We start from the raw sequence: 27921 nt of genomic DNA on the forward strand, positions 1-27921 counted from the left end.
AGGGTGATGTCTTTTTCCACAGGAAAGTTATTTATTATTGCGAATGTCAGATGACAGGAAAAAGTCCTCGCTGCGACCTTGGGCAAGTCACTTAACCTCTCTGTGCCTCAGTTACCTCATCTTTAAAATGGGGATTAAGACTTTGAGTCCTATGGGACTGTGTCCAGCCTGATTAACTTGTATCTACCCTGGCGCTTAGGACAGTGCTTTACCCATTACAAGTGCTTAACAAATACCATAGTTATCTTTATTATTAATATTATCATCATTATTATAATACCTTCAGACCAAGCCCCAGCTAGAACACCTCTTCTTCCCTCACCAAGCAGCTGCTTCTCGGCCAGTGCTGGAACAGGAGAGATTGGATTAAAGAAAGGCTTCCTCCGGTTCTCTCCTCTCCTCCGTGTGCTGGCCTGGTCCAGCCTGGACCTCTCCCAGACTAAGGGTTATTGGTGTCCAGCCGGTTCCCTCCTTGGTCTGGACATTGTCCTGTTCGGTCTCCAGACAGATCTGGCTTGGTGAGCTCCTGGAGGTGAGGTCCAAGTCTGCGCTAGACACTCTGCAGAGCCTCCTGTCAACAGTAATGGGGCCCAGGGCCAGGGGAAGCAGAGCTGGGCCAGGAATAGAGGGGGGCTGACTTTCTGGGCCTGTAGGAGATGGGGGGCGGGGAGTAGCTACATAGGAGCTTTATATAGGGAAGGGGACCAGGGTGACCAGGCCTTTTCCAGAGAGTAGACTCCCCGGGCAAGGATAGCGAATGATAATTATAGTAGACTGTGAGCTCACTGTGGGCAGGAATGTGTCCGTTATACTCTCCCAAGTGCTTAGTACAGTGTTTGGCACACAGTAAGCACTCAATAAATACGACTGAATGAATGAATAGTAATAATACCCTGAATTTGAAGAGTGCTTTCTCATCTGTCCAAAGTGCTTTCATACCAATGATCTCTGTGTAGGGACTGCTAATTCTATTGCATTGTACTCTCCCAAGTGCTTAGTACAGTGTTCTACACAGACTAAACACTCAGTAAGTAATAATAATAATAATATTGGTATTTGTTAAGCGCTTACTATGTGCAGAGCACTGTTCTAAGTGCTGGGGTAGATACAAGGTAATCGGGTTGTCCCACAGAGGGCTCACAGTTTTAATGATGAGGTCACTGAGGCACCTAGAAGTGAAGTGACTTGCCCACAGTCACACAGCTGCCAAGTGGCAGAGCGGAGATTCGAACCCAAGACCTCTGACTCCCAAGTCCGGGTTCTTTCCACTGAGCCAGGCTGCTTCTCACCATTGATTGATCTCTATCCCCATCATTTGTGTGAGTTGGGAGGCAGGTATTAATCCCATTGACAGGGATTGTCTCTCTCTATTGCTGTATTGTACTTTCCCAAGTGTTTAGTGCAGTGCTCTGCACACAGTAAGTGCTCAAAAAATACAATTGGATGGGTGAATTTTACAGGCCAGGTGACTGGCTCAAGACCACACGGTAGGCTGGAACTAGAACTCAGGTCTCCTGCTTTCCATGAGACCACACCTCACCCCTGCTAGGGTCCAAGAGCAGAGTGAGGCGGGCAGGGCCGGCTCTCCGAGTACACTGTTTCCAGCTCAGGGACTGAGAGGAGGGACCGAAAGGCCGGTTTGACTAGGGATGGGAAGCAGAGGGACCTCTAGACTGTAAGCTCATTGTGGGCAGGGAATATGTCTGATATATTGTTATATTGTTATATCGTACTCTCCCGAGCACTTAGTACAGTGCTCTGCACACAATAAGCACTCAATAAGTACATGGCTTAGTGGAAAGAGTATGGGCTTGGGAGTCAGAGGTCGTGGGTTCTAATACATCTTATCAGCTGTATGACTTTGGGCAAGTCACTTCTCTGTGCCTCACTTACCTCATCTGTAAAACGGGGATTAAGACTGTGAGCCCCACGTGGGACAACCTGATTACCCTGTATCTACCCCAGTGCTTAGAACAGTGCTTGGCACATAGTGCTAAACAAATACCGTCATTATTATTATTACAACTGACTGACTAGAGGAGGGACAAATTGCAAGACCCCCTTCTTGCCCCAGCTGGATGCACTTAGATCTGTACCCTTTAAACACTTGATATTCACCCCACCCTCAGCCCCACAGCACATATGTACCACTTACAACTTACATTAATGTCTGCCTCCTGCTCTAGACTGTAAGCTACTGTAAGTTACTTCCAAGCACTTACTCCAGTGCTCTACACACAGTAAGAACTCAATAAATACCATTGATTGATTGACTAGATGTGAGGCTGGACTCTTCGAGCCTCCCTTGTGCCAGGGGAGACTCAGCTGGCTGGGATGTATCAGTAAGGAGGTTGGATGTGGCTCCACTGGAGAGGCTACTAAGCAAGCAGGGTGACTTAGTGGAAAGAAAATGGGACTGAGAATCAGAGGACCTCAGTTCTAACACCATTCTGCCACTTGCCTGCTGTGTGACCCTGGACAAGTCGAGTAACTTTTCTGAGCCTCAGTTTCCTCATCTGTAAAATAGGGATTTGCTATCTGTTCTCTCTATCCATTAAGCTGCGACTCCCATGTGGGACAGGGGCTTTGTCCTAAATGATTATCTTGTACCTAACCCAACACCTAATCCAGTTTTTGGCACATCGTCAGCACTTAACAAATACCACAATTAGGGGGCAGGAGACCAGGAGTTGAGCTGTAGCTGCCAATTCCTTTCCCAACCATCCCAGTTCTTGGCATGGGACTAAGGCATCTATTTATAGAAGGAGAGGGCCAGGCAGCCCCTCCTCAAAAAACTTCTCCCACCCCTCTGCTCCACCCCATTTTCCCACTTCCTAATGGGAAAGACCAACCAACCCTCACAGACAGAATAAAGAGGGACAGTAGGGGAGGCGGGACAGAATCAGCTTGCTTGTGCACAAGGAAAAGTTTCCTCATCATCACTGGGAATTTCTTATTGATTCTTCACAGCTGCCCTCATACCCTCTTAGGAAGGTACTTAGAGGGTCTATCAAGGAGAGGCAAGGACTGGAGTAATGATAATAATATAATTGTGGTATTTGTTAAGTGCTTACTATATATTAAACACTATTTAAAGTACTGGGGTAGATACAAGGTAATCAGGTTGGACACAGTCCCTGTCATATGGGGCTCACTGTCTTAATCCCCACTTTACAGATGAGGGAACTTAGGCACAGAGAAATGAAGTGACTTGCCCAAGGTCACGCAGCAGACATGTGGCAGAACGGAGATGAGAACCCACAACCTCTGACTCCCAGGCTCGTGCTCTTTCCACTAAGCTAAAGTGAGGAGAAGGCAAGCTGAGGAGGGAAGGAGAGGCAGGATGCTGTAGAGACTGGGGAGTGGCAGGAAGATGGAGAGGAGTCTGGGGAAGGGAACCGAAGCCTCCAGGTGGGAGTCAAAGACTTGCTTAAGGGGTGGCCAGCAGAAGAGCTCTGTCCAATGAAAATAGGATCCTGAAGTTCCCCCCAGAGTTTCCACAGCAGCCGGAGGAGGAACAGAAACCACAGATAAACAGACAGGCAAACTAACAGAGACTGGGGCTGTCAGGACACACTGAAGTCAGGGTTTCACCACCCAGCAGGATGGGGAGAACCGAGGCCAGAGAGGAGAGGGTTGAGTTCAGCCGGGCCTTTCATCCTGGGGGTGGGAGGGGAGCTAGAGAAGGAGCCCAGCTCCAACCTCCCAAATTGAACCCGCAACCCCAATTTTGTGTAGGTGCAAGGAGGAGGCCAGCTATGAGCTCAGAGAGCAGCATTCCTCACGGGGAACCCTATGTGTACTCACCAATAATAATAATGGTATTTGTTAAGCACTTACTAGGTGCCAAGCACTGTTCTAAGCGCTGGTTCTAAGAACCAGTGGGGGATCCTCATCCCCTTTCTTCCCCATGGTCACAATCCCACCCTGGAGCAGGGAAATGGGGGCACACAGCTGCCTACCTGCTGCCAGGTGGTTCAGAAGACCCCCATCTTCTTCACCCCCTGCACCCCACCCCTGGCCCTGGCCTCTCAGGGCCCCTGAGACCCTCTCTGCCTCCAACGCTGGGTGATTCTCTTGTAGCGATCCAGCCAGCCCAAACCCATCTGAGTCAGCGGGCCCGGGCTCGTGTCGGACTTCTCATGAACAAGTCTCCTTTGTCTCTGGTCCCTCTGATGCCTCTCTTCCTCTTCCCAAACTCAGATGTTCCCGTTTCATCACTATCTAGGCCAGAAATTTCAGCATCATCCTTGACCCTGAACTCAATTCCTCCCACATCCCACTCGCTTTCTGGTCCCCACCTCCAGCTCGGGTCCCTCCAGCTGACCCTTGCTGGGCCAAGAGCCTTACACACGCCTTAATCATCCTTGGCTCCAAGCACAGTTCATGCAGGATGGGGGTTGGTGGAGAGGGGGAAAGACTGAAGAGGGGGGCCGGGGTGGAAAACCCCAGTCAGATGATTCTCCGACTTCCCAACCCTTGACCCATGAACTCTGCTCTCTCCCACGCTGTCCTCTTCTCCCTAAACTGATCCTGGAATGTGGAGCTTTCTCTCAGGCCCTGTGTGCTCAGCCTTCCTGCCTCCCTCACCTGCCTGCCTCAGCCCCACCCCGCCTCCCCCTCTCAGAAACATGCTCCCTCCCTCCCTCACCACCCCAGCCCACTGGCCTCGTTTTCTGGCCTTCCCTCCCTCCCAGAGAACAACAGTGTGTGGAGACCCGAGGGGGATGAGCATGTGGAGGCCCGCATGTTTGGGAGGGCTGGCTGTTGGGGGACTTGAGCAATGGGGGACGTGAGGGTGGTGGCACAAGCCAGATTCTGGCATTCTGGAGTGGGATCTTTGGTACTTAGGACAAAAATAATTTCATCTGGATTAGAAAACAACCCCCCCAAATCTTGGAAAACCGTTTCCTGGAGGAGTTCTGATGGCGGGCTCAACTGGACCTGGGGGATGCTCCTCGGGAGAGACTTACCTGGTTCTCCACCCCTCTGGAGCATCTGTCCTTTTCTCCAGACCCCACAACCCTCCCTACCCTCTGACCAGCTGCTTCACAGACACTCCACACCTCTCTTCCTTCCCCTTGTACTGCCTTCTCAGCAAACCCTCTTGTCAGTGGCGGCCGCCCACACCAGGTCCTCCGCCCACACCAGGTCCTCTAGACTGTAAGCTCATTGCGGGCAGGGAATGTTTCTATTTATTGTTGTATTGTGCTCTCCCAAGCGATTAGTCCAGTGCTCTGAACACAGTAAGTGCTCAGTAAATACCATTGACTGATTGGAAAGGTCAGGTCTGTTCATGCAGTCCGACACCACAGCACAGGTCACCCGAGGCACAGCCATCAAACCTCCAGCCCACTGAGGGGCAGGTGATGTTCATTTCTGGGAACCAATCAATCGTATTTATTGAGCGCTTACTATGCGCAGAGCAGTGGATTAAGTGCTTGGGAGAGAACAGTATAACGGAGTTGGTAGACGTTCCCTGATCTCAGTGATCTGACAGGGTAGAGAGGGAGACAGACGTTAATATAAATAAATAAATTACTCATATGTACATAGTGCCGTGGGGCTAAGGGAGGGGTGAATAAAGGGAGCAAATCCTAGAGCAAGGGCCGCACAGTAGGGTGTGGGAGAAAAAGAAATGAGAGTTCAGTCAGGGAAGGCCTCTTGAAGGAGATGTGCCTTCGATAAAGCTTTGAAGATGGGGAGAGTAAGCCTTTTGCAGGCACGGAATGTGTCTACCAACTCTGTTATATTGTCACAGTGTATTCTCCCAAGCGCGCTGCATGCGGTGAGTGCTCAATAAATACAATCGATTGATTATTTCAGAGCAATTCTAGCCATGAAACTGTCAGCTTTTAGCATAGTGTCAATGGGCAAGCTGTGGCCGTGGGGAGAGGGAGGTGGGAGCGGAATTAAGCGATTGGGAGAGTAGGAAGCGCTTAACAAATACCATTATTATTATTACCATTATTATTAATTATTATCACAAACAAAGAGGCCCAGCGCAGGCAGGGAGAGGAGCCTGCGGCTTGGAAAGATGGAAAAGATCCGCCCTCCAGCCTCGGCACCGAACCCACGCGTTGGATTGCATTTCTACAGAACATTCCCTGGCACAGAACTACACTTCCACCTTTCCTCCCCGGGAGCTCTTTTTTTAATTAAAAAAAAGAAAAGAAAGCAGGGCTGGGAGGATTCTTTTCCAGCATCGTCCCCCGTGTCAGGCCTGCGGGGCTGATCGGTGAGCTCCAAGCTCCCTCCTCTGGTCGCAGCCCGCCTTCGTCGCCATTAGTTACACTGTGCTCTCCCCACCTTCACAAAGCCTTCTTGAAGGCAAATCTCCTTCCCGGATGAAGAAGCCTTCCCGGATGAAACCCTCATTTCCTCTTCTCCCACTCCCTTCTGCGTGTCACTTGGATTTTCTCCGTTTATTCACTCCTTCGTATTCATTGAGCGCTTACTGTGTGCAGAGCACTGGACTAAGTGCGTGGGAGAGTACAATGTAATAACAGATTCCTTACCCACCACGAGCTTACAGGCTAGAGGGGGAGTCTAGAGTCTACGGTCTAGAGTCCAACCCTAGTACCACTTCTTCAAGACCCCCGGGGCTATTTTCTCCGGATTTTTATTCTCAGCAGTCCAGGGAGGGGCCCTGATTCATCTTCAAGCCCCTTCCCACAGTTCAGGCCTCCAAAACCTCCCCGGCTATAGCAGGGAACATCAGTCAATCATATTTAATGTCAGTTAATCAACTGTATTAATTGAGTACTTACTGTTTGCCGAGCAGTGTACTAAGTACTTGGGATAGTACCATATAACCGATTAGACTGTAAGCCCGTCAAAGGGCAGGGACTGTCTCTATCTGTTACCGATTTGTCCATTCCAAGCACTTAGTACAGTGCTCTGCACATAGTAAGCGCTCAATAAATACTATTGAATGAACGAATGAACAATAAACTGATACGTTACCTGCCCTCAACAAGCTTACAGTCTAGAGGATAAGCTTACAGTCAAGCAGAATGTGTCTGTTATATTGTATTTTATTCTCCCAAGTTCTTAGTACAGTGCTCTGCACACAGTAAAAGCTCAATAAATATGATTGATTGACTGACTGACTGACTCCCAGCCTCCTGTCTCACCTAGGTTTCCTGGCCCAGGGATGAGCTGGAGTCATAGGACTAGGGGAAGGAGAAGCTCAAGAGTTGCCTTCTCACCTGGGGTGACCCATTGCGGGAGAGCTGTGGGTGCTTTGAACCGTCCTTCTCTCCTCTCCCCTGGCCTCCGCCTCCACCAAGACCCTGGGGAGTATGAGAGGACTTGGGCTAAATGGGAGGATTTCTGTCTGACGCTGGAGAGCAGATTGAGCCCAAGACTCAGTCTCAGATGCAAGCAGACGGACCAAAGCCATTTTCTGGTAGTTTTGAACTATAAAATGGTCTGGGAACTTCTTCTCTTTTTCTTGCCATTGCCACATCAGTAATAGTTTGGGTCTTCCTACTGGATCTGCCATGTTCTACCGAGAAGCAGCGTGGTTTACTTCATAGATCATCACCCTGAGTCAGAAGGGCCTTGGTTCTAACCCCAGCTTTGCCACTTGTCTGTGTGACTTTGGGCAAGTCACTGAACTTCTCTGTGCCTCAGTTACCTCACCTGTAAAATGGGGATTTACTGTGAGCCCCATATGGGGCATGGACTGCGTCCAACCTGATTATCTTGTATCTACCTCAGTGCTTAGTATGGTGCCTGGCACATAGTAAACACTTAACAAATGCCATAAAAAATGAACAAATAAAAATGCCTGGGGTTTAAGGTCCTTGGACTCCCAAGTCCTCAATCAATCAGTCAATCAATCATATTTATTGAGGGCGTACCGCATGCAGAGCACTGTACTAAGCACTTGGAAGAGTACAGTATAACAATATAACAGACATATTCCCTGCCCACAACATCCTCCCGGCCCGAACTTCAGTGATGCCTGGCCCAATTCTCTGAGGAACGTCTTCCTAATCTGGGGACAGGAAGGGGGTGGCAGCTTAGAAGGAGATGGTTTTTTTCAAAGAGCAGCTTGTTTTCCTTGGACTCCGCACCAGTGCAGCTGTGGCTGGGCCCTGCTTGCTGATGTGACAAGGGAGGCTCTTGGAGCCATGTTCTTCACAAACACTGGGGAGGGAGGTGGGACACTAGACGAGTTAGTCCCCGTTTGAGGTGCGGGCTGGGGTGGAAAGTGGTGGTGGGAAAATGGGAGTGGAGTAACCTTAATAATAATACTAATGGTATTTGTTAAGTGCTTATTATGTGACAGGCACTGTATTAAGTGCTGGGGTGGATACAAGCAAGTCTGGTTGGACAAAATCCCTATCCTACGTGGGGCTCCCAGTATCAATCCCCATTTACAGATGAGGTAACTGAGGCACAGAGGAAGTGAAATGACTTGCCCAAGATCACACAGCAGACAAGTGGTGGAGCCAGGATGTGAACCCATGACCTTCTGATGCCAAGGCCCGCGCTCTTTCCACCACGCCATGTTACTTCTCTTGTTACCTTGTTGGAGAAGTGAAACTTTTGCCCCAAGCAGGAAAGCCTTTGCTTTTTCCAGTGGGCAGTGCCCATGGAGGCTCATCTCGCCTAGCCGTAGATGGAGCCCCATGAGAGGACCACAGTGCCAACCTAGGGCAGGGGCAGCAGGTAGCCCCCCAAAACTGCGAGAGAAATCAAACTAAAACTGGATGTCCAAGGGATGTCTAGGGAGTAGGGTGGCTGCTGATGGCCCTAGACTGTAAACTTGTTGTGGGTAGAGAATGTATCTGAATGGGTAGAGAATGTACCTGTTTATTGTTATATTGTACTTTTCCAAGCACTTAGTACAGTTCTCTGCATACAGTAAGTGCTCAGTAAATACGATTGACTTACTGACTGCCTGAATATACATTCCAAGTGCTTAATACAGTGCTCTGCACATAGTAAGCACTCAATAAATACTACCGAATGCATGAATGAATGAATACTGATGAGGATTCCTCGAGACATCAAGCATGTAATCCCAGGTACATATGCGGCGTAATGGCATGGTCAGACCCTTTTTCTTTAAGGCATTTGTTAAGCGCTTTCTATGCACCAGATACTATACTAAGCGCTGGGGTAGAGATAAGATAATCAGGTTGGACGTAGCCTCTGTCCTGCATGGGGTCGCAGTCTTAATCCCCATTTAACAGATGAGCCACAAAGAAGTGAAGTGACTTCCCAAAGTCACACAGCAGACAAGTGACAGAGCTGGGATTAGAACTCAGACCCTCTGACTCTTAGGCCGTTATCTTTCCAGGCTGCTTCCTCTGCCATTTTGCAGAATTATACCAATTTTGAGAGATCCCCTCGAAGACCCCTGAACCCCTCTCTTGCTTCAGACCCTTTGAATCCTTTCACAAGACTGGGATAATTCCAATGCGGAGGCTGAACTGGAGAACTAGGTGGCAGGAGCCATGGGGGAAGGGCTGGAAATGTTAGAAATGGACATAAAAATAACCAGTACCATATTGGGCCCGGACAGGGGACAGACCAGGTGGAAACCGGACTGTCTGGTGCAAAACCGGATGACTAGCCACCAGGGAGACTTGAATCGTTCTAAAACGGGTTCCTGTGTTTTAGCCTTTGTTGTTCCTGAACTCCAAATGAACCCAGAGACCCTTTCCTGATCGTGTGGGATCTGTGGTTGCCGAAGGAGATTATTCTGTGTGCCTAGCCCTTCCTGACCCAGGTCCTTTCCCGGCAGCAATAATCCTCTTTCTAAGAGGGTTCATGTCTGCCCGAGTGGGCGACAGGATGAGGAGGCCGGTGTTCTCGGCAGAGTGAGGAGTCCGGAGGGAAGTGGTGTGGCCTAGTGGAAAGAGCACAAGATGGAGAATCAGGAGACAAGGGCTCTGCCACTTGTCTCCTGCCTGACCTTGGACAAGTCACTTAACTTCACTGTTCCTCAGTTTCCCCCTGTATAATCGGGATTTTAAAAACCTGTTCTCCCTCCCACTTAGGTTGTGAGCACTTTTTGGAACAGGGTCCATGTCTGATGAGTTTATATTGCATCTACCCCAGGGCTTAGCAGCATGGCTTAGTGGAAAGAGCATGGGTTTGGGAGTCAGAGATCGTGGCTTCTAATCCCACCTTTGCCACCTGTCTGCTGTGTGACCTTGGGCAAGTCACTTAACTTCTCTGTGCCTCAGTTCCCTCATCTGGAAATTGGAGATTAAGACAGTGAGCCTCATGTGGGACAACCTGGTTACCTTGTATCTACCCCAGCGCTTAAAACAGTACTTGGCACATAGTAAGAGCTTAACAAATACCACCATTATTATTATTATTAATATGGGAATTGAGACTGTGAGCCGCATGTGGGACAGGGACTGTGTCCAACTTGATTTGCTTTTATCCACCCCACCATCTAGAACAGTTCCTGGCACATAATAAGCGCTTAACAAATACCATAATTATTCTATAGTAAGCATTTAATAAATACCACAATTATTATTAGGGTAGTAGGCAGTGTGTGCCATCTCAAAGAAGCTGTGGGGTGAAGCTTGTTTTGGGCAGGGAATGTGTCTGTTTATTTTTACATTGTACTCTCCCAAGTGCTTAGTACAGTGTTCTGCACAGAGTAAAAGCTCAGTAAATATGACTGACTAGTATTTATTTATCATGGTGTTTATTGAATGCTTACTCTGAGCAGAGTACTTTACTAAGTTCCTGGGAGAATACAACAGCATAAACGGACAGGATTCCCTTCCCTCAAGAAGCTTTCCGTCCTCTACACTCTGAAGAGGTTTGTTGGGTTGAGAGCCACCTTGCTCTGGGCTGGGGTCAAGGGGACCCCCAGTTAGAGTGCCTACCATCCCTCCAAATCTGGATCGACCAGGCCACATTCATTCATGTTTCCCAGGCTCAAGGTCACACCGCAGACAAGTGGTGAAGGCAGAATTAAAACCTTCTGACTACCAGGCCCATGCTCTATCCACTAGGCCATGCTGCTTCTCAACTTCTCTTCTCTACTGTGCCTAAGTTCCCTCATTGGTAAAATGGGGATGAAGACTGTGACCCTCCCTGTGGGACAGGGCCTGTGTTCAACCTAATTATCTTGAATCTAATCCAGCACTTACTACAGTGTTTGACAAATAGTAAATGTTTAACAAATATCACTATTATTATTATTATTATTATTGATCCCAACCTGAGCCTCTGGCCTAGTTTAAACCATTTCTTTGCATCAGTGGCAGGAGGCTTCTTGGAGCTGCCCCGAGGGGCAAGCAGGGCGGCTGACCACAGCGCTGAAAACCACCACCCCGGATCGTTTATCCCAAATACTCTGAGATGAGGAGGAAGGAAGAGGGTCGGCCCCTCCAACGTGTGCACTGCTATAAATGGAAGACCAAAATTTTAAAAAGTGTAAAAAATCTCGTTCCATATGAGTCCATCCTACCCTTCAGAGCAGAGGGTAAGGAAGAGGAGAGTGAAAGAGAAGTAACATGTGTGTGTGTGTGTGTATGTGTGCATGTGTGTAAATGACTATGTGTGCATGTGTGTGTGTGTGCATGTGTGCACAAGTGTGCAGAATCACCCTGCCAAGTCATCCCTGCTTCAACTGTATTGTTTAGTGGCCTGCCACTTCGCTCCCAGCCAGTCAATCTATTTATTGAGCACTTACTGTGTCCAGAGCACTGTGCTAAGCACTTGGGAGAGTACAAAATCACAATAAACTGCCACATTTTATAGGTAAGGTAACTGAGGCACAGAGAAATGAAGTGAGTTCCCCGACATCACACAGCAGACAGGTGGCGGAGAGGAATTAGAACCCAGTTCCTTCTGACTCCTAGGCCTGTGGTCTATCCACTAGGCCACGTTATTTCTCTAAATTTCAAAATGAATAGTGCAAGAACGGTGCTTGGCATACAGTGAGGGCTTAACAAATACAATAGAAAAAACTTGAGAAGTTTAAGGGATAGGACTCCACCACCTCACCCCCTCCTAGCTCACCTCACTTCTCTCCTACAGCTCAGCCCACACACTTCACTCATCTAGTGCTAACCCCCTCGAGGTGCCTCGATGTCGCCTGTCTCGCTGCCAAACCCTAGCCCACGTTCATTCTTTACATTCATTCATTCAATCATATTTATCGATCGCTTACTGTGTGCAGAGCACTGTACTAAGCGCTTGGAAGAGTACAAAACAACAAGAAACAGACACATTCTCTGCCCACAATGAGCTTACAGCCTAGAGGCAGGGAGACAGACATTAATATAAATAAATAAATTACAGATATGTACGTAAGTGCTATGGGGCTAGGAAGGGGGATGAATGAAGGGAGCAAGTCAGGTTGACCCAGAAGGGCGTGGGAGAAGAGGAAAGGGGGGCTTAGTCAGGGAAGGCCTCTTGGAGGAGATGTGCTCTCAATCAGGCTTTGAATGGCGGTAGAGTAATTGTCCATTGGATTTGAGGAGGGAGGGCAGTCCAGGCCAGAGGTAGAACATGGGCGAGTGGCCAGGGTGAGATAGACAAGATCGAGGCACAGTGAGAAAGTTAGTATTAGAGAAGTAAAGTGTGTGGGCTGCATTGTAGTAGAAGAGTAGCAAGGTGAGATAGGAGGGGGTAAGGTGATTTAGTGCTTTAAAGCCAATGGTGAGGAGCTTCTGTTGGATGTGGAGGTGGATGGGCAACCGCTAGTGTTTCTTGAGGATGCCTGCCTCAAGCAGATAGAGGATGGGTCACCACCAGAGTGGGGTTGCAGAGAACTCCCTCCCCTTCCATCTGTTTTGTGTTGGAAACCAGCAGCTGCCTCGAGACGCCCTCACCCAAGATTGAGCCGATCTGCTCCAGCAGCCAGAGCTCTTTACTTGTGCATTTCCGGACCCCAGCCCGGCCCCAGGAAACCAACCCCATCGGCCGCGTTCAGGACTTCACCCCAGACCCGGGGGACGTGGGAGGTGAACTGGAATCCAGTTAATAAGGAATAGCGAGGGGAGAGCTGAAACATCTGGGTTCCCCCCCACCCCCTCCCTGGCCTTCCCCCCCCTCTCCCCGCCTTGGGGGAGCCCTTCTGCAGCAGGCCGTCCTGGCCAGCCTGTCACGAGCCTGCTCCTTCTTCTTCTTCGAAACCAAGAGGCCCCATAAACAATCCAATCCACGGTGTTTACTGAGCACTTACTGGTACAGAACACTGTACTAAGCCCTTGGGAGAGTACAGTAGAAACTAGTAGGTTTAGACTAACCCTGCCCACAAGAAGCTTACAGAGTACAGGGGCTTATAGCCCATAGGTTAACTGAACTTATTTGGCATGGCATATTGACAAGGGCAGAGACTTGGGAGCCAGAAGGTCATGGGTTCTAATCCTGACGCTGCCATTTATCTGCCGTATGACCTTGGGCAAGTTACTTAACTACCCTGGGCCTCAGTTACCTCATCTTAAAATGGGGATTGAGACTGTAAGCTAAATATGGGACAGGGACTATGTCTAACCCGATTTGCTTGTATGCACCCCAGCACTTAGTACAGTGCCTAGCATACAGTAAGAACTTAACAAATACTATAATAATTATTATTATTTGCCCTTTCTCCTTGGCTGCAGGATGTGAGCTTATGCACAACCTGAACGTATGTAGAACCGGACTGTCCACAAACTTGTGTATATAGGACTTGGTTGTATGCGGAACCTAAATGTATGCAGAACCTGAGCACATGCAGAACCAGGCGTATGCAGAACCTGAACATACACAGAATCTGGGAATACGCAGAACCTAGGCATACACAGAACCTGGGTGTACACAGATCTGAGCATACGCAGAACTTGAGTGTACACAGAACCTGGGAGTATGCAGAACCTGAACCTAAACTGAACCTTGGCAGACGCAGAACCCGGTTGTAAATCAGAACATGGGTGTACACAGAACCTGGGCATATGCAGAACCTTGGCATATACCGAACTTAGACATTCACAGAACCTGGGTGAACGCAGAACCTGGGCATATGCAAAACCTGAGAGTACACAGACCTGCACATTGCAAAATGAGTTACTACAGTAATTCACAGCAATTAAACACTCAGTGAATTCAGCTCCTCCCCTCAGGGAGGTTTGTGGCCGGGGTCCACGGGTTGCAGTGATCTCTCACACACTGGCCTTTGAGCCGGTCGAGTCCACTCTGCCCTGCAGGAGCATGTCCAAGTCCTCTCCGGAGGGCCCAGGTCTTGGCCTCTGGAGAATGGCCTGCTTTTCCTGGCCAGCTGCTCAATGCCCAGCTTGTCAGCCCCTCCCCAGAGGTGCTCCGGGAACCCACAGAGGTGCTCTGCCAACTCTACTCTCTAAAGGAGGACCTGGATACTTTGGGCCCAGGGGTCAGTTTCACATTTGGCACTCAGCCTATCTCCTCTCCTCTGAGGCTCCTTACCTGGGAAAAGGTGAGGGTAGAAGGTAGGTGGGCTCCCAATTAATGCTGTGACCCTGTTGAGGGACCGACCCTCTGATCTCCAACTACAGTGTCCGGAGAGCCCCTCATATTGGCCTAGTTTGGCCAGTCCAAGTGCCCGTCCACTTTTCCATCCCTACTGTAGGCTAACTGACCAACTGACCCTGCAGGAAGGCTGCCAAGTCCCAGACCCATCCAGCCAAACCCTGGCTCTCTGCAGCCATAGACAACCCCCATTTCAGCCCCATTTTCCTCTCTCCTAAAGCATCATCATCATCATCATCATCATCATCAATGATATTGACTGAGCCCCAAACGCGGGCAGAGCACTGTAATAATCACCATCTGGGTGCAGAGCATTGTGCTAAGCATAGTCCGTGTTTGGAGCACTCTACTAGAAGTTGGGTTATCTATCTGGGTTCTCTAGGTGAGTCATGGGGGCTAAGTGGAATAGCCCCTGGGTGCTCTGTGTTAGGGACTGATATTCCCCTATAAATGATATAGAACATAAAGTTCAGAACCTGTTGCCAAGTCTCCCTGGCCTTCCATCCTTCAGGCTTGATGACTCAGCTGGTGAAAGCCCTAGAATCACTTGAATCCAGGCCACAACGCTGGGCCCCATTGAGCTATATCCGCGACTTCTATTTGTCTTTCAAAATCTGATACGATAGACTATCTTTCAACTTGTCCAAAAGAATACCTCCCTCTTTTTGATGGGGTAACCTGGGGAGGACCACTTAGCCCCTCTAAGCCTAATCAATCAGTCGATCAATTAATCATATTTATTGAGCACTTACTTTTTGCAGAACACTATACTAAGCACTATAAAATAATAATAATTATCATTATGGTAGTAAGCACTTACTATGTGCCAAGCATTCTTCTAAGTGCTGGGATAGATACAAGTTAATCAGGTTGGACCCAGTAGCTATCCCACATGGGGCTCACACTTTTAATCCCCATTTTACAGATGAAGTAACTGAGGCCCAGAGTAGTTAAGTGACTTGCTCAAGGTCACACAGCAGACATTTGGTGGAGCCAGGATTAGAACCCAGGTCCTTCTGACTTCTAGGCCCATGATTTATCCACTAAGCTATGCTGCTTGTCTGTAATAGAGTTGGTAGACAAATTCCCTGCCCACAAGGAGCTTACAGTATATCAATTAATCGATTGATCAATCATATTTATTGAGCGCCATGTGCAGAGCACTATACTAAGCATCTGGGAGAGTACAATATAGCAGAATTGATAGATATGCTCTCTGCCCACAGCAAGCTTACAGTCTATCAATATATCAATCAATTGTTCATATTAATTGAGCGCTCACTGTGTGCAAAACACTTTACTAAGTGGTTGGGAGAGTACAGTATAACAGAGTCGGTGGACGTGTTCCCTGCCGACAATAAGTTTACTGTCTAAAAGGCAGCTTTCCATTGTTTACAATGTGCCAAACACCGTTCTAAGCACTGGGATAGATACGAGGCATTCACTTCCCACTTGGGGTTCACATTCAAAGTAGGAAAGAGAACAGGTTTTGAATCCCCATTTTGCAGATGAGAGAACTGAGCACAGAGGGTGAAATGACTTGTCCAAGGTCACACAGGAGATGAGTGGCAGAGGCAGAATTAGAACCCAGGTACTCTGACTCCCAGGCCCATGCTCTTTCCACTAGCCCACCCTCAGAATTATTTTAAAAAAACCCACCTACCAGCAGCTCTGAGATTCTCAGCAGGAAAGCCTGCTTTCTAAAATTCCTTTCCCATTGAATCCACAGCCAGGCCTAAATCAGATGCCTTCAGACACTCCCTCCATTCCCTTCTCCACCCCTTCACCACCACTTTATTAATGGATAACCAGAATTTCTAGCTTACGAGGATTTCTGGTGGATAGAACACGAGCCTGGGTGTCAGAAGATCATGGATTCTAATTCCGGCTCTGTCACTTGTCTGCTGTGTGTATGGCCTTGGGCAAGATTCTCTTCTCTGGGCCTCAGTTATCTCATCTGTAAAATGAGGATTGAATCTGTGAGCCCCACTGATTTGCTTGCATCCACCTCAGCACTTAGTACAGGCCTCGCACAGGGTAAGCGCTTAACAAATACCGCTAATATTATTATTATTCTCCCTCAAAGCTAGCCCTTGTGAGTTTGTAGAGGCCCTGGAAGGAAAATCTCAAGGAGTCTTTGAAAAATGACATTTGTGGAGAGTGATTCACCTCTGGGAAACCGTGCATTAATTTCCAGCCCTAATCCAGTCGAAACGGATGTGGTGATTGATGATGCTTTGGAAGCTGGCTTTTCTGGTCGACATGTTCCCAGTTTCACCCTCCACTCACCTTGAGCCAGCCCCCGTTTCAAGAACAGGAACCTGGAGAGCTTTCCTCACCCCTTGTGAAAGCTCCAAAACCCAATCCCAAAATGCTCAATGTAAGCGGGAAGATCTTTCCTCCTGGAGTATACATACAGTTGTCCTTCATATTTTAAAAAGTCCCGTAGACTGTAGGCTTATTATGGGGATGGAACATCTCTGCAAAATCTGCTTTATTGTACTCTCCCAAGCACATAGTGCAGTGCTCTGAATACAGTTGGCACTCAAATACCGGTGAGGATGAAGACACTGCTGATGGTGGTTTGTCTATGAGTGCGTACATGACTGTCCATTGTGTTGTGTCTGTTTCAACCACTGATGCTGTTTCCTATTTTGCTTCAGTTATGTTAAAGCCAAGTTCAAAGCTCTAGACTGTAGACCCTCTAGACCGTAAGCTCACTGTGGGCAGGGAACGTGCCTGTTATGGTGTTGTATTGTACTGTCCCTAGTGCTTAGTACAGTGTTCTACACACAGAAAGTGCTCAATAAATACTACTGACTGAATGACTGATAAAAGTCTGTTGATCACCTCACCTTCTGGCAGTTCAGACCCAGGCCAGATCTCCACGGGCCAAGCTTACAGTGCCAGATTATGCAGGAGAAGGTTCCCCCGGGGCAGAAACCCCCCAACATAGGGGAGAGGAGATTCAGGGGACTGGGCAATCCTACTCAAACTTGACTGGGTTCAGCCTAGAGTCAGCCTGTCTCAGCTAGGTAGACGTGAGGCCCACAAGCCACGTCCAACCAACGTAGGACTCGGCTTCAAACGCTCTAGACTGTAAGCTCATTGTGGACAACCAGTGTGTCCGTTATATTGTTACATTTTATTGTTATATTGTTAATAATGTTATATTCTACTCTCCCAAGCGTTTAGTACAGTGTTCTGCACACAGTAAGTGCTCAATAAATACGACGGACTGAAGGACTGACTGATTTCAAAGCAGGCCAGTGAGCTACCCAATCGGGGAGTCCACCTCAGGCATCCGACTCTCAGAATAAAAATAAGACTACACAAACTCAACCTCGACCCACTGCTGTTGGGCCACCGCAGAGCAGGATCGAATGCCCCAAATAGGACCCGGACAAGCCTCTGGCGACTCTGAGCTTTCCCAAGATGCACCAGGAGTCTGTGGCCGGGCCTCCCCGGAACCCTTGTCCCCTCTTAGGGTGCAGCAAACACCAGCAGGGGGAGAGGGTGATGTCCCACCTCCCGACAGGGACACACAACAATTCTGGGAAAGGAATATGAGTAATGGAAAGGAAAAAGAAAATAAACATCTCCAACTGGGCCGTATCCCCAGAGCTGAAAGTCTTTAGAGAAAATAAGGACACAGGATCCACCTCCACTTTCTTGCAGAACTCTCTAACCCTTGCAGAAATCTAGTTTCCTCAGGGAAACTAAGGAATTTCAAACGAGTTCCAAGGACACGCTCCCCAAGTACCTTCTCCTTCCTCTGGGCCTTCAGGTCTCCCTAATTGACACCAAAGGGAGACAGAGGTGAGTCCGATCTGTGGGTCTATTCCAACTCTTCCTCATTCTCAATCTGCTGCTCTTTTCATCCTACCCATCTTCGCGTGGGCCCGAACCCACTGTGCTAGCCACCCTCTGGGGGCTGGGGAAGAGGTGTTCCTTTGTGGTTGTGGTTGTTGTGGGCCACAGCCAGGGATCAGTAGCTGCCCCCGCATTCCCGTGCTGTGGGATTTGGGGAGCAGCAATTCCACTTCCGTCCCCCTCGCATCCTTGAGGGGTTTGCGGACTTCAATCATGCTCCCTCTCAACCTTAATCTTGCCTCATCTTCGGAGCCTGTCTTTTGTGAGAAGCTGCCTCCATCTGTCTGTCTTAGAGAAACAGCACGGCCTAATGGACAGAGCGCGAGCCTGGGAGACAGAAAGACCTGGGTTCTAGTTCCAGCTCTGCCAATTGTCTGCTGTGTGATACTGGGCAAGTCCCTTCTCTTCTCTGTGCATCAGTTATCTCATCTGTAAAATGGTAATTACAACTGTGAGAACTATGAGGGAGAGGGATTGTGTCCAACTTAATTATCTTGTATCAACCCCAGTCCTTAGAACAGTGACTGACACATAGTAAGTGCTTAGCAAATACCACAACTGTGGTATTATCCATTTATCTTCTCCTTGCCTTTTCCAGATCTTATATGCCCTTCTAAGCTACTCCATCAGTCTGATGATCCTCTCTAAATTCTTCTTCTCTGTACCTGCTCCAAACCTTATATGCTTTGCCTGGCCATAGGCTTTTCAGCTACTGGAAAAACTAAGTATCTTCCACTGGTTCCTTGGAGGGTTTACGGGGTTGGGGGATGCACTGGGGGATGGCCGCTTGAAGGATTTTCTGGGGTCAAGACTTGATCTAAAGGCCATTCACACACCACTACCTGCCCTGACTCCCAACTCCATCAGCTCCCAGCTCCATCTGCCAGCCACGAAGGCCAATTTGTCCAGTGCACCCTGCTCCCAGCCCCAGGCGGTTGGCCAGTGCAAAGCAGGGCTCCCTCTTGGCAAAGAGCTTGGGAAACTCAACTCTCAGGAGTGGTCCTTTCCCCCAAAACAGAGATGTTGGCTTTTCATGGCCACTTTCTCCTCCCTTTTGGTCTTTCCTCAGTGGGAGGGGCGTTTGAGTGACACAGAACACTGCCCCTCCCAGAGTCTTGTGTCTGCTGCAATGCCCACTCCCTTCTGCCCCTGTGTAGGTCTCCTGTGTCCCTAGGAGTGACCAGGCCCACATGTGGGGGGCTGTTGCTTACCTGGTAGGATGGCGAGGTGCACCCTCACTCCAGCAAGCTCCGGGGGAGAGGGCCCTGGGGCTGAGTGACCATCAAGCCAACGGGAGAGGGCATCTGCTTTTACAACACCTGACAAAGGGAGAGGTTCGCCACTCCCTCCTATTATGCTACCAAAATGCTTTAGACAATAAGTTCCTTGTGGAGAGGGAACATGACTACCATATCTGCTATCTTGTACTCTCCCAAGCGCCCAGTACAGTGCTCTGCTCAAAAAATACCTTGATCGCTTTATTGATCGTAAGATATTATCGCTTTTAGCTGTGTGCATGTTGACAGGAACCCTTGAACCTCAGAGATGTGGTATGGGGACCACGGAGTGCATGACCTTAGGCATGTCCCAGGACTCTGTAGTGCCTTAGCACCCCCTGCCTTCCCCTGACATTGAGAGGTAGACACCGGACAGGGACCTCAACTAAAAATTTCCACCTGTAGATTCTCTCCTCCCTCTCAGGGTCACATCTGGAGAGTTTCCAGTACTCTACCAGTCTCGGCTACAGGAGGGATAGTCAAGAAGAGGCATATCCATTCCATTCCTCGATTGGGCAGTGGCTAGCGAGGGGAAGACAATCTGCTACAAGCCAAAACTCAACCATGCTGGGCAGCAGCAACATGGGAGAGAGTCGAGGGCGGAGACTCAAGTTTACTGAGTGGAAGGAAGTAAAGGTAAATCACTTCTATATTTTGACCAAGAAAACTCTCTGGATACACTATCGGAATGATTGCAGACATAGGTGGGGCGTTCTGGGAGAGATGTGCCCATGGCGTCACTATGGGTTGGAGATGACTCAATGGCATAAAAGACAAGATTCTTTCCCAGCACTTAGCATGGTCCTCTGCAGTAGGTACTCAATAAATACTATTAGTATCTATTAATAGTATATTAGTAAATATTAATAAGTTAGAAAAGATTAGTAAATAATAGTCTATTAATAAATATACAACTACAATGAGGGAAGATGTGAAAATGGCAGTTGTGCAAATTAATCAACCAATCAATTGTATCTATTGAGCACTTAATGTATGCAGAGCACTGTACTAAGTGTTTGGGAGAGTACCATATAGAAGAGCTGGTAGAGATGTGTCCACGGAGTCGCTATGACTCAGAGACAACATGACAACATAAGACAAGACTTGTCCTTGCCCACAATGAGCTCACAGTCTAGACAGGGAGACCGATATTATCATAAATAAATAAACTACAGATACCTACATAAGTGCTGCAAGATCTTTCAAGAAAACTTATCTCCCCTTCTTGGTATCCCACAGCACCTAAAATAAAGCCATGCACTATTGAAAATACTGCCAAATAATTGTGTGGATTGAGGGATTCGGAATGGTTTTGATGATGGAACCACAAAGGAAGTAATCACGGGAATAAGTACAGTTCCATGTGCCCAGTGGCCGGGAGGGTGGGGGTGGGATTCCTGTTGTCTCCCTTGTGTTCCCCTTCAAACTTGGTTTTTATGGGGTAGTGCTGTGGGGGAGGGAATTGGGGAACAGGGCAGTAGTTTTGGCAGGGCTTTATGAAGCATCCTGTCGATTCAAAGTATCATTCATGTGGGTTCAGTGTCATTTGCTGGGAGAGAGAAGAAACAGGATTTGACATCTTAATATTCTCAGGGCTGCTGCTGCTGCTGCTGCTGCTGCTGCTGCTGCTGCTGCTGCTGCTGCTGCTGCTGCTGGCAGTTTAGCAGTTTAGGGCTCCATCTGGGTTTGTTTTGCCATTGTTTGCTTTGTTTTTTAGTGGTATTTGTTACGCACTTACTACGTGCCATCCTTTGTACTAAGTGCTGGGGTCTTGTCTTTTGCTGTCCCAAGATAATCAGATTTGACACATGGGGCTTACAGTCATAATTCCCTTTTGACAGATAAGGTAACTGAGGCACAGAGAAGTGAAGTGACTTGCACAAGGACACACAGCAGACTCGAGGAGGAGTCGGAATTGGAACTCAGGTCCTACTGACTCCTAGGCCCATGTTCTATGCCCTAGGCCACACTCTTTCTCAATCTGTTTTCTTCCCTCAACTGTTTAGGTCAGAATATTTTCCTGTTGTTTCTGAGCCCTTGATGGGGGCCCCCTGGAAGGCTTAAGGGGAGAGGAACGTTGGGATGAACAACATTGAGGGCGGCAGCTGAGGAGGAGGGAGCTTGGCAGGGGCAGCGGAGGTTGAGTGCCTCAAGACAGCCCACCTGAGAGGCTCAGAGGGCCAGGAATCTCTGGCCTCAGATCCCCCACACAACTCGGGCAGCTTTCTCTGGGCCTGCTTCCCTAGGGGCCAGATTCTTTCTGTTTGGACATTTTATTCTCCCCAAACACTCCCAAGCAGATGGATCTCTCAACTCATCCTCTCAGATCCAGCCCTAAAAGGCAGCATGTCCTAGCATAAAGAGCACAGGTCTGGGAGCCAGAGGATCTGGATTCTAATCCTGGCTCTGCCTCTTATCTGTTGTGTGACCTCGGGCAAGTCACTTAACTTCTCTGTGCCTCAGTTACCTCATTGGCGAGGGGAGATTAAATACCTGTTGTCCTTCCTCTTTAGACTGTGAGCCCCATGGGGGGCAGGATCTGGGGCTTATCTAATTACACAGCACCTACCTTAGAACTCAGCCCAGTACATGGTACACTGTGAGTCCTTTATAAATATCGCTATAATTTATTATTATTATTAAGTCAGGCTTCTATCCTGAGCCATATCAACCTGCTGCCAGACATGGAGTAAGTAGGCTTCGGTGGGCCTGAGGATTGGGCCACACCCCCTCCATACTGAGAGGACCCCGAAAGCCACAGAACTCCTGCAGCATCCGGGAGACTGGAGGGGAGAGAGAGAGGAGGGGACAGAAACCTTGGAGATGAAAAATGGTCTCCACTCGACTTCCTGGCCAAGTCCAGGGCAGCTGGCAGGCTGGAGGGGCTCTAAAAATAACCAGAGCCTGAAACAGGAATGATGTGACACGAAAGAAGCGATTTCTCCAGTTGGTCTCACAGGCTCCGCACGGTTCGGGCCGGCTGGACTGGGCTGGATTGTCCGGCCGGGTAGGTGATTACCCAGGATGGCTCCCTGCCCGCACTTTGACTCCCACAGCCACTGGGCCTCGCTTCCCCGATCCTCCCCCCGTCTCCCCACCTCCAGTCGTTTTGGGCCTCGGCTCTGCAGGACTGCAGCTCTCCGGCGGGGGCCGCTCGCCTCCGTGGCCCGGTCGCGAGGCTCAGAATAGGCTTTGACCTGTGGAACAGGCTCAGCGGGTGCAGATTCTTCCCAGGACCCAGGCGTCTTTGGGCACCCAACCCAGTAGCAGAACGGCTGGCCGCCCCTCCCGCCACGGCTCCTGGCTGCACTCTGGCTGGCACAAAAGTGAGTTCTCCCCGAACCCACGCCGCGTTTCTGAGTGGGGAATGAATCAAGGGGCCTGGGAGGGAGACGGAAGATGAGGGGGGCCGCAACCTCACGGCTGGGCAGGGGCTTGGCACCCTTGGTCTCTCTCAAGTGCGCACACATCTATGGCCAGGGTATTCCTTCAGGGCCCTTGAGGGGATGTTAGGCCTTGCATGCCCCACTTATCGGGCTGATTCAAGTTTCTCCCCTGCGGAAGACAGATGGGGACAGTTCACATCCTGGGGCTACCCTCTGCCACTTTACAGGGGGGCAGAGCAGCAACCTACCTGAACCTTTCTGTGCCCCGAGCCTGAGAATTGAACCTGCACCTTGGCCTGCCAGGGTCCCCGAGGAAGCCATCTCATGCCCAGGGCACTGGGGAAACTGGACCTGCCTAAAATCGGCCCCATGTCGGGGACCTTTGTCAAGCCGGTTAGACCCCTGTTTTGGCAACCCCTCGGGGCTGGGGCTATTTTCTTGGAAATCGTATGGGCTCCCCTCCAGATTCCCCTTCCCCCTTCTCTCAGCCCCCACCAGTACCCCGGGACACCTGCAGCTGGAAGCAGGCTCTGGCTGCTTAAGACGGACCTGGCCGGCAGGAGCCTGCTTCCAACAGAGGATTGGGGTGGTGGGCGGGGAGGAGGGACCCTGGAATGGCCAGCTGTGGCTTCAGGCCCAGCTCCGGAAGGACCAAGGTCAGCCAGTATAAAGCAAACAGCCAGCGGAACTCACGATGACCGTTGGCTGACAGAATTTAGATCGAATGAGTAACTTGATCTCGATGGTTTTTGAGGGAGAGGTGAGGTGAGGAGAAAAAGAGACACGAGCAGGGAGCCAGAGACAGAGAGGGAGTTAGAGTCACTGAGACAGAGACACAGGAAGTTAGAGATGCAGAGAGGAACCCAGAGATGCAGAGAGAGACAGTGACTGAGAGAGATAAGGGACCGGACCACAAGAGGGAACCTTTTTCTTCTTCTGGCTGGGCCATAAACTTTCTGTGTGACAGTGGGCAAGTGACCTAATTTCTCTGGGTTTCAGTTCTCCAGATCATAAAATAGTCTTCTCACTGGGTTGGGATAGGAAATAAGAAAGAAAGACAGTTGTACTCCCCTTCCAAAATTCACAGGACGTCATGGAAGTTCAGGGAAGCAGTACGGCATAGTAGAGAAGCAGCACGGTGTAGTGGATAGAGCACGGGTCAGGGAGTCAGAAGGTCATGGGTTCTAATCACAGCTCTGCCACTTGTCTGCTTGTGTGCCCTTGGGCAAATCACTTCACTTCTCTGTGCCTCAGTTACCTCATCTGTAAAATGGGGATTAAGACTGTGAGCCCCGTGTGGGACAGAGACTCTGTCCAACCCAATTTGTTGTATTCACCCCAGCACTTAATACAGTGCCTGACACATAATAAGCACTTAAATACCACAATTATTATTATTATTATTATTAATTCCCAAACAGCCCCTATGGGTGTATTTGAAAAGTTCCAAATACCTAGTTCAGGGAGGAGGGAGACGCAAACCTCGGAAGGGCCCGCTGGGGAGGATCAGAGAATGCAGTTTGGCCAGGTCTGGAGATTGTAACTTTCACAGCAGATTCCAATAGGCTTCTGGAGGCCGCCGGGACGAAATGGCTAAAGCAGGAAAACAGCACTGTCAGACACACTGCCCTAGAGCTTGGCCTTGAGCGTTCAGTCCCGGTGATTTAATCCACTGGTTACAGGGAAGATATTTGGATTGGTGACGTGGGCTGGCTCTCATGGTGGATGAGCACCTTCCAGAAGTCGAGGACTGGATTTCTCCGTTTCGAGCTCAACCCTGTCCCTCGGAACAGGCTGGGAGGAGGATTCAGCTTTCTGTCTCCGAAGGGGGATTGTTTTTCTCTAAGAATTAACCCAGAATTCCCTGTCTCTTCTATCTGGGAAAGACACTGATCAGTGAAAGCTGGGGTTGTGACATTCACTGATCAGTGAAAGCCCAGGTGCCCAAGGGCTCTGACACTCTAAAATGGAAGCCAGAGGCAAGGAAAGAATGTAGAGGATTTGTTTGAGTGGGTGAACACGTGTGCCTGTGTGTGAAGGTGTGTTTGAGTGGGTGCTTGTGTATTTGTGAGCAGTGCGTATAAAAGTGTGAGAGTATGAGAGTGTGAGACCTAGGCACATGTGTGAGTCAAGTGTGTGAGTCGTGTGAGTGAAAGTAGAGTAGGAGTTAGCAGGTAAGGGTGAGTGGCATGTGTAAGTAAAGAAAAAAATAATATATGTGGTATTTGTTGAAAGCATACTAGGTATAAAGAGCTGAGCTAGATACAATATAATCAGGCTGGTCCCAGGCCCTATCTTACATGGGGCTCAGAGTCCTAGAGAGAGAGGAAATTTAAATGTCATTTTATAGATGAGGAAACTGAAGCCCAGAGGAGTTAAGTGATTTGCCCAAGGTTACTTAGCAGGCTGGGGGATGGGGGTTCTCTAATTCCCAAGCCTGTGTTCTTTTCTCTAGGCCACTGTGTGTGTGTGTGTGTGTGTGTGTGTGTGTGTGTGTGTGTGTGTGTGTGAGCACGGGCCTGGGAGTCAGAGGCTCCAAGTTCTAATTCCAGCTCTGCCACCTACAGGCTATGTGATCTTGGGCAAGTCGCTTAACTTCTCTGTGCCTCAGTTCCCTGATCTACAAAATGAGGACCCATTATCTGTTCTCCCTCCTGCTTAACCTGTGAGCCCTATGTGGAACCTGATTATCCTGTATCTACCACAGTGCTTAGCATACAGTAAACATTTAACAAATGTCATTATTATCATCATCATTAGATCAATACTAGTCTCTTCACAGTTCAGCCTCTGGGGATTCTTTCTCCCAACTTGCCAGCCTTTCCTCTCTAGTAAGTCAGTGCATCTAGAGATTTTAAGCTCCTTGGTAGTGGGTCCTGATCCTCTTGAAGGGCAAAGGGCATCCTGCTTTCCCTCAGGCTGACCCTATGGGAGTCAGCTATCAGAATGATGCACCCCTGCACCACTAATGTGCCGTGTCACACACGTCGAATCCCTTAGCCTCTCTGGGCTTCGGTTTCTTTCCCTGAACAACGGGGATATCGGTCCCTGCCTCATCCTTCTCAGGAAGTCTGGAGAGCCTGGAGAAAGGCACTCAATATGTTGTTCTTTCTACATTTGATTGGGAATGTTTCTGCTTATTGTTATATTATACTCTCCTGAGCACTTAGTACAGTGCTCTGCACTCACTAAATGCTCAGTAAGTACAATTGAATGAATAGTGAATTCCCTCTGGCACAGAGTTTCTTCTAAAGGGTTCCGTCCAGGGCTTTCAAGTACAGTGATTTCCACTCTTAATGTTCCCTACCCTTTCCCTTCCCCTCCCTACAATGGGCCCACTAAAACCCTAGCTATCGGAGAAGGTCTGAGGGAGTTTCAGGGGGGCTGCTGGTGATTTTCTTCCGCCAAAGGACTGACTGGCAGTTTGTAGAGACAGCTTCCGAGGGCCGAGGAGGGTGCAGTGGGAGGACTGTGTGGTGGAGAGGGTGGGGAGGGGCCCCCGACCTTGGAGGAGTCTTCCCGGGAACCTATACTTCGACTCCCACCTTCTTCGCCCTTGGGCTGGGAGGCCTCCCCGCAACCCCCCCCCCCCCGCCTTCACACACCCTCAACCCCGGCACCTTCCCCACCCCCCCGTACCCGCCTCCCACCCGGGCCACCCCCGCTGCCGCTGCTCTGACTGCTACCGGCCTGTTGAATTTCTTACAGGCTTGAGGGCCCATCCCCCAGGAGCAGCTGAGCCATGGCGGAGGGTGAAATCACCACGTTCACAGCCCTGATGGAGAAGTTCGACCTACCCCTGGGCAACTACAAAAAGCCTAGGCTGCTCTACTGCAGCAATGGCGGCTACTTCCTGCGCATCCAGCCAGACGGTAAAGTGGACGGGACCAGGGATCGGAGCGATCAGCACAGTAAGCCCTGGCCCCCCTGCCTACTCTGCCCCCTTCCTTCCTCAGCGCTTCCTTTGCCCCATGGGTAGACCAGAGGGGGCTTGGGAGGCCTGTGCAGCCGGGAGAGAAACAGTGGCTTCCTCCTAGGTCAGATCCTCCCCTCTCCAACATTAAAGCCTAACCCCAACACTGTGCCGGAAAGAACCGGGTTCCAGTTCCAGTCCCCAACCCCCTCTCTGTGTAACGGAAGAGGCTGGAGGCGCTGGCGGCCGGGAAGGGGAGCATTGTGGCAGCCCCCAGGCCCAGGGCTCCAAGGAGCTGGCTCTCCGGGTCCTGCATCCTCTGGGTTGGGTTAGTGAGATTCCAGGATTCAGTCCTGGACCCGCACATCATAAATTAGCCAGCGCCTCGTCCCCCTTCCGTGCAGGTGGGGCTGTGGTCACCCTCCACCGGGAAAGTGCTTCTCCAGACGTGCGGCCCCTCGGGGGCTGGGAGGAGTTCTAGCCAACCCCGGAGTGGAGGCCCCTGCCAAATCCTCCTGCCTCGCGGCCTCAGAGCTGCAGCGTGATCCTGGCTGGGGCCTGGGAGGGGGCTGGGGTGGGGGACCGGGCTGGGGCGGATCCTGGCTTCTCTCCCCAAGGCACGGCATTGGAATCTTGGCACGTCCTGGCCTGTGGGTTGCCTTGAGGGCTTGGCCCGTTGACCCCCATTTACTGAGGCAAGCTGCTCTCGGGGCCCAGTGGCATGCTGGATACTGCTGGGTATCCCGAGGCAGAGATGGCCCTGGCCTGAGTGGGCAGGCCCAGGGACAGAGAAGGGAATGGGGCAGTGGGGGAGCACAGCAGACTGGCTGCAGAAGCAGCGTGGCTTCGTGGAAAGAGCACCAGACTGTGACTCGAATGACATTGCTTCTAATCTCAGCTCTGCCAGTTGTGTGCTGTGTGACCTGAGGTAAATCACTTAACTTCTCTGAGTCTCAGTTTCCTCATCTGTAAAATAGGGGGTCATTACCTG

The 27921-nt window shown here is 49.8% G+C and overlaps 1 protein-coding gene and 1 non-coding gene across 7 annotated transcripts in view; both read left to right on the forward strand.

The window, feature by feature from the left end:
• The window catches only part of FGF1 (fibroblast growth factor 1), a 68857-nt gene that overhangs the window by 17619 nt on the left and 23317 nt on the right, over positions 1–27921 (forward strand). For 3 of the 6 annotated variants that reach the window (XM_029051458.2, XM_029051459.2, XM_029051455.2), the window contains exon 2: positions 26726–26928. In XM_029051458.2, coding sequence (XP_028907291.1) covers positions 26760–26928 — 169 coding nt within the window. In that variant the 5' untranslated portion in view covers positions 26726–26759. Of the gene's footprint in view, positions 1–20244; positions 20268–22850; positions 22958–26725; positions 26929–27921 lie in introns of those variants that run through there. The other 3 variants (XM_029051457.1, XM_029051456.2, XM_029051460.2) reach the window with 3 other exon arrangements.
• Positions 20046–20183, forward strand: LOC114806689. Its single transcript, XR_003754751.1, has one exon. It is a non-coding gene; the product is annotated as a small nucleolar RNA SNORA7 (small nucleolar RNA).

The sequence above is a fragment of the Ornithorhynchus anatinus genome, chromosome X1 (genome assembly GCF_004115215.2).
Source record: "Ornithorhynchus anatinus isolate Pmale09 chromosome X1, mOrnAna1.pri.v4, whole genome shotgun sequence".
Taxonomy (NCBI): Eukaryota; Metazoa; Chordata; class Mammalia; order Monotremata; family Ornithorhynchidae; genus Ornithorhynchus; species Ornithorhynchus anatinus.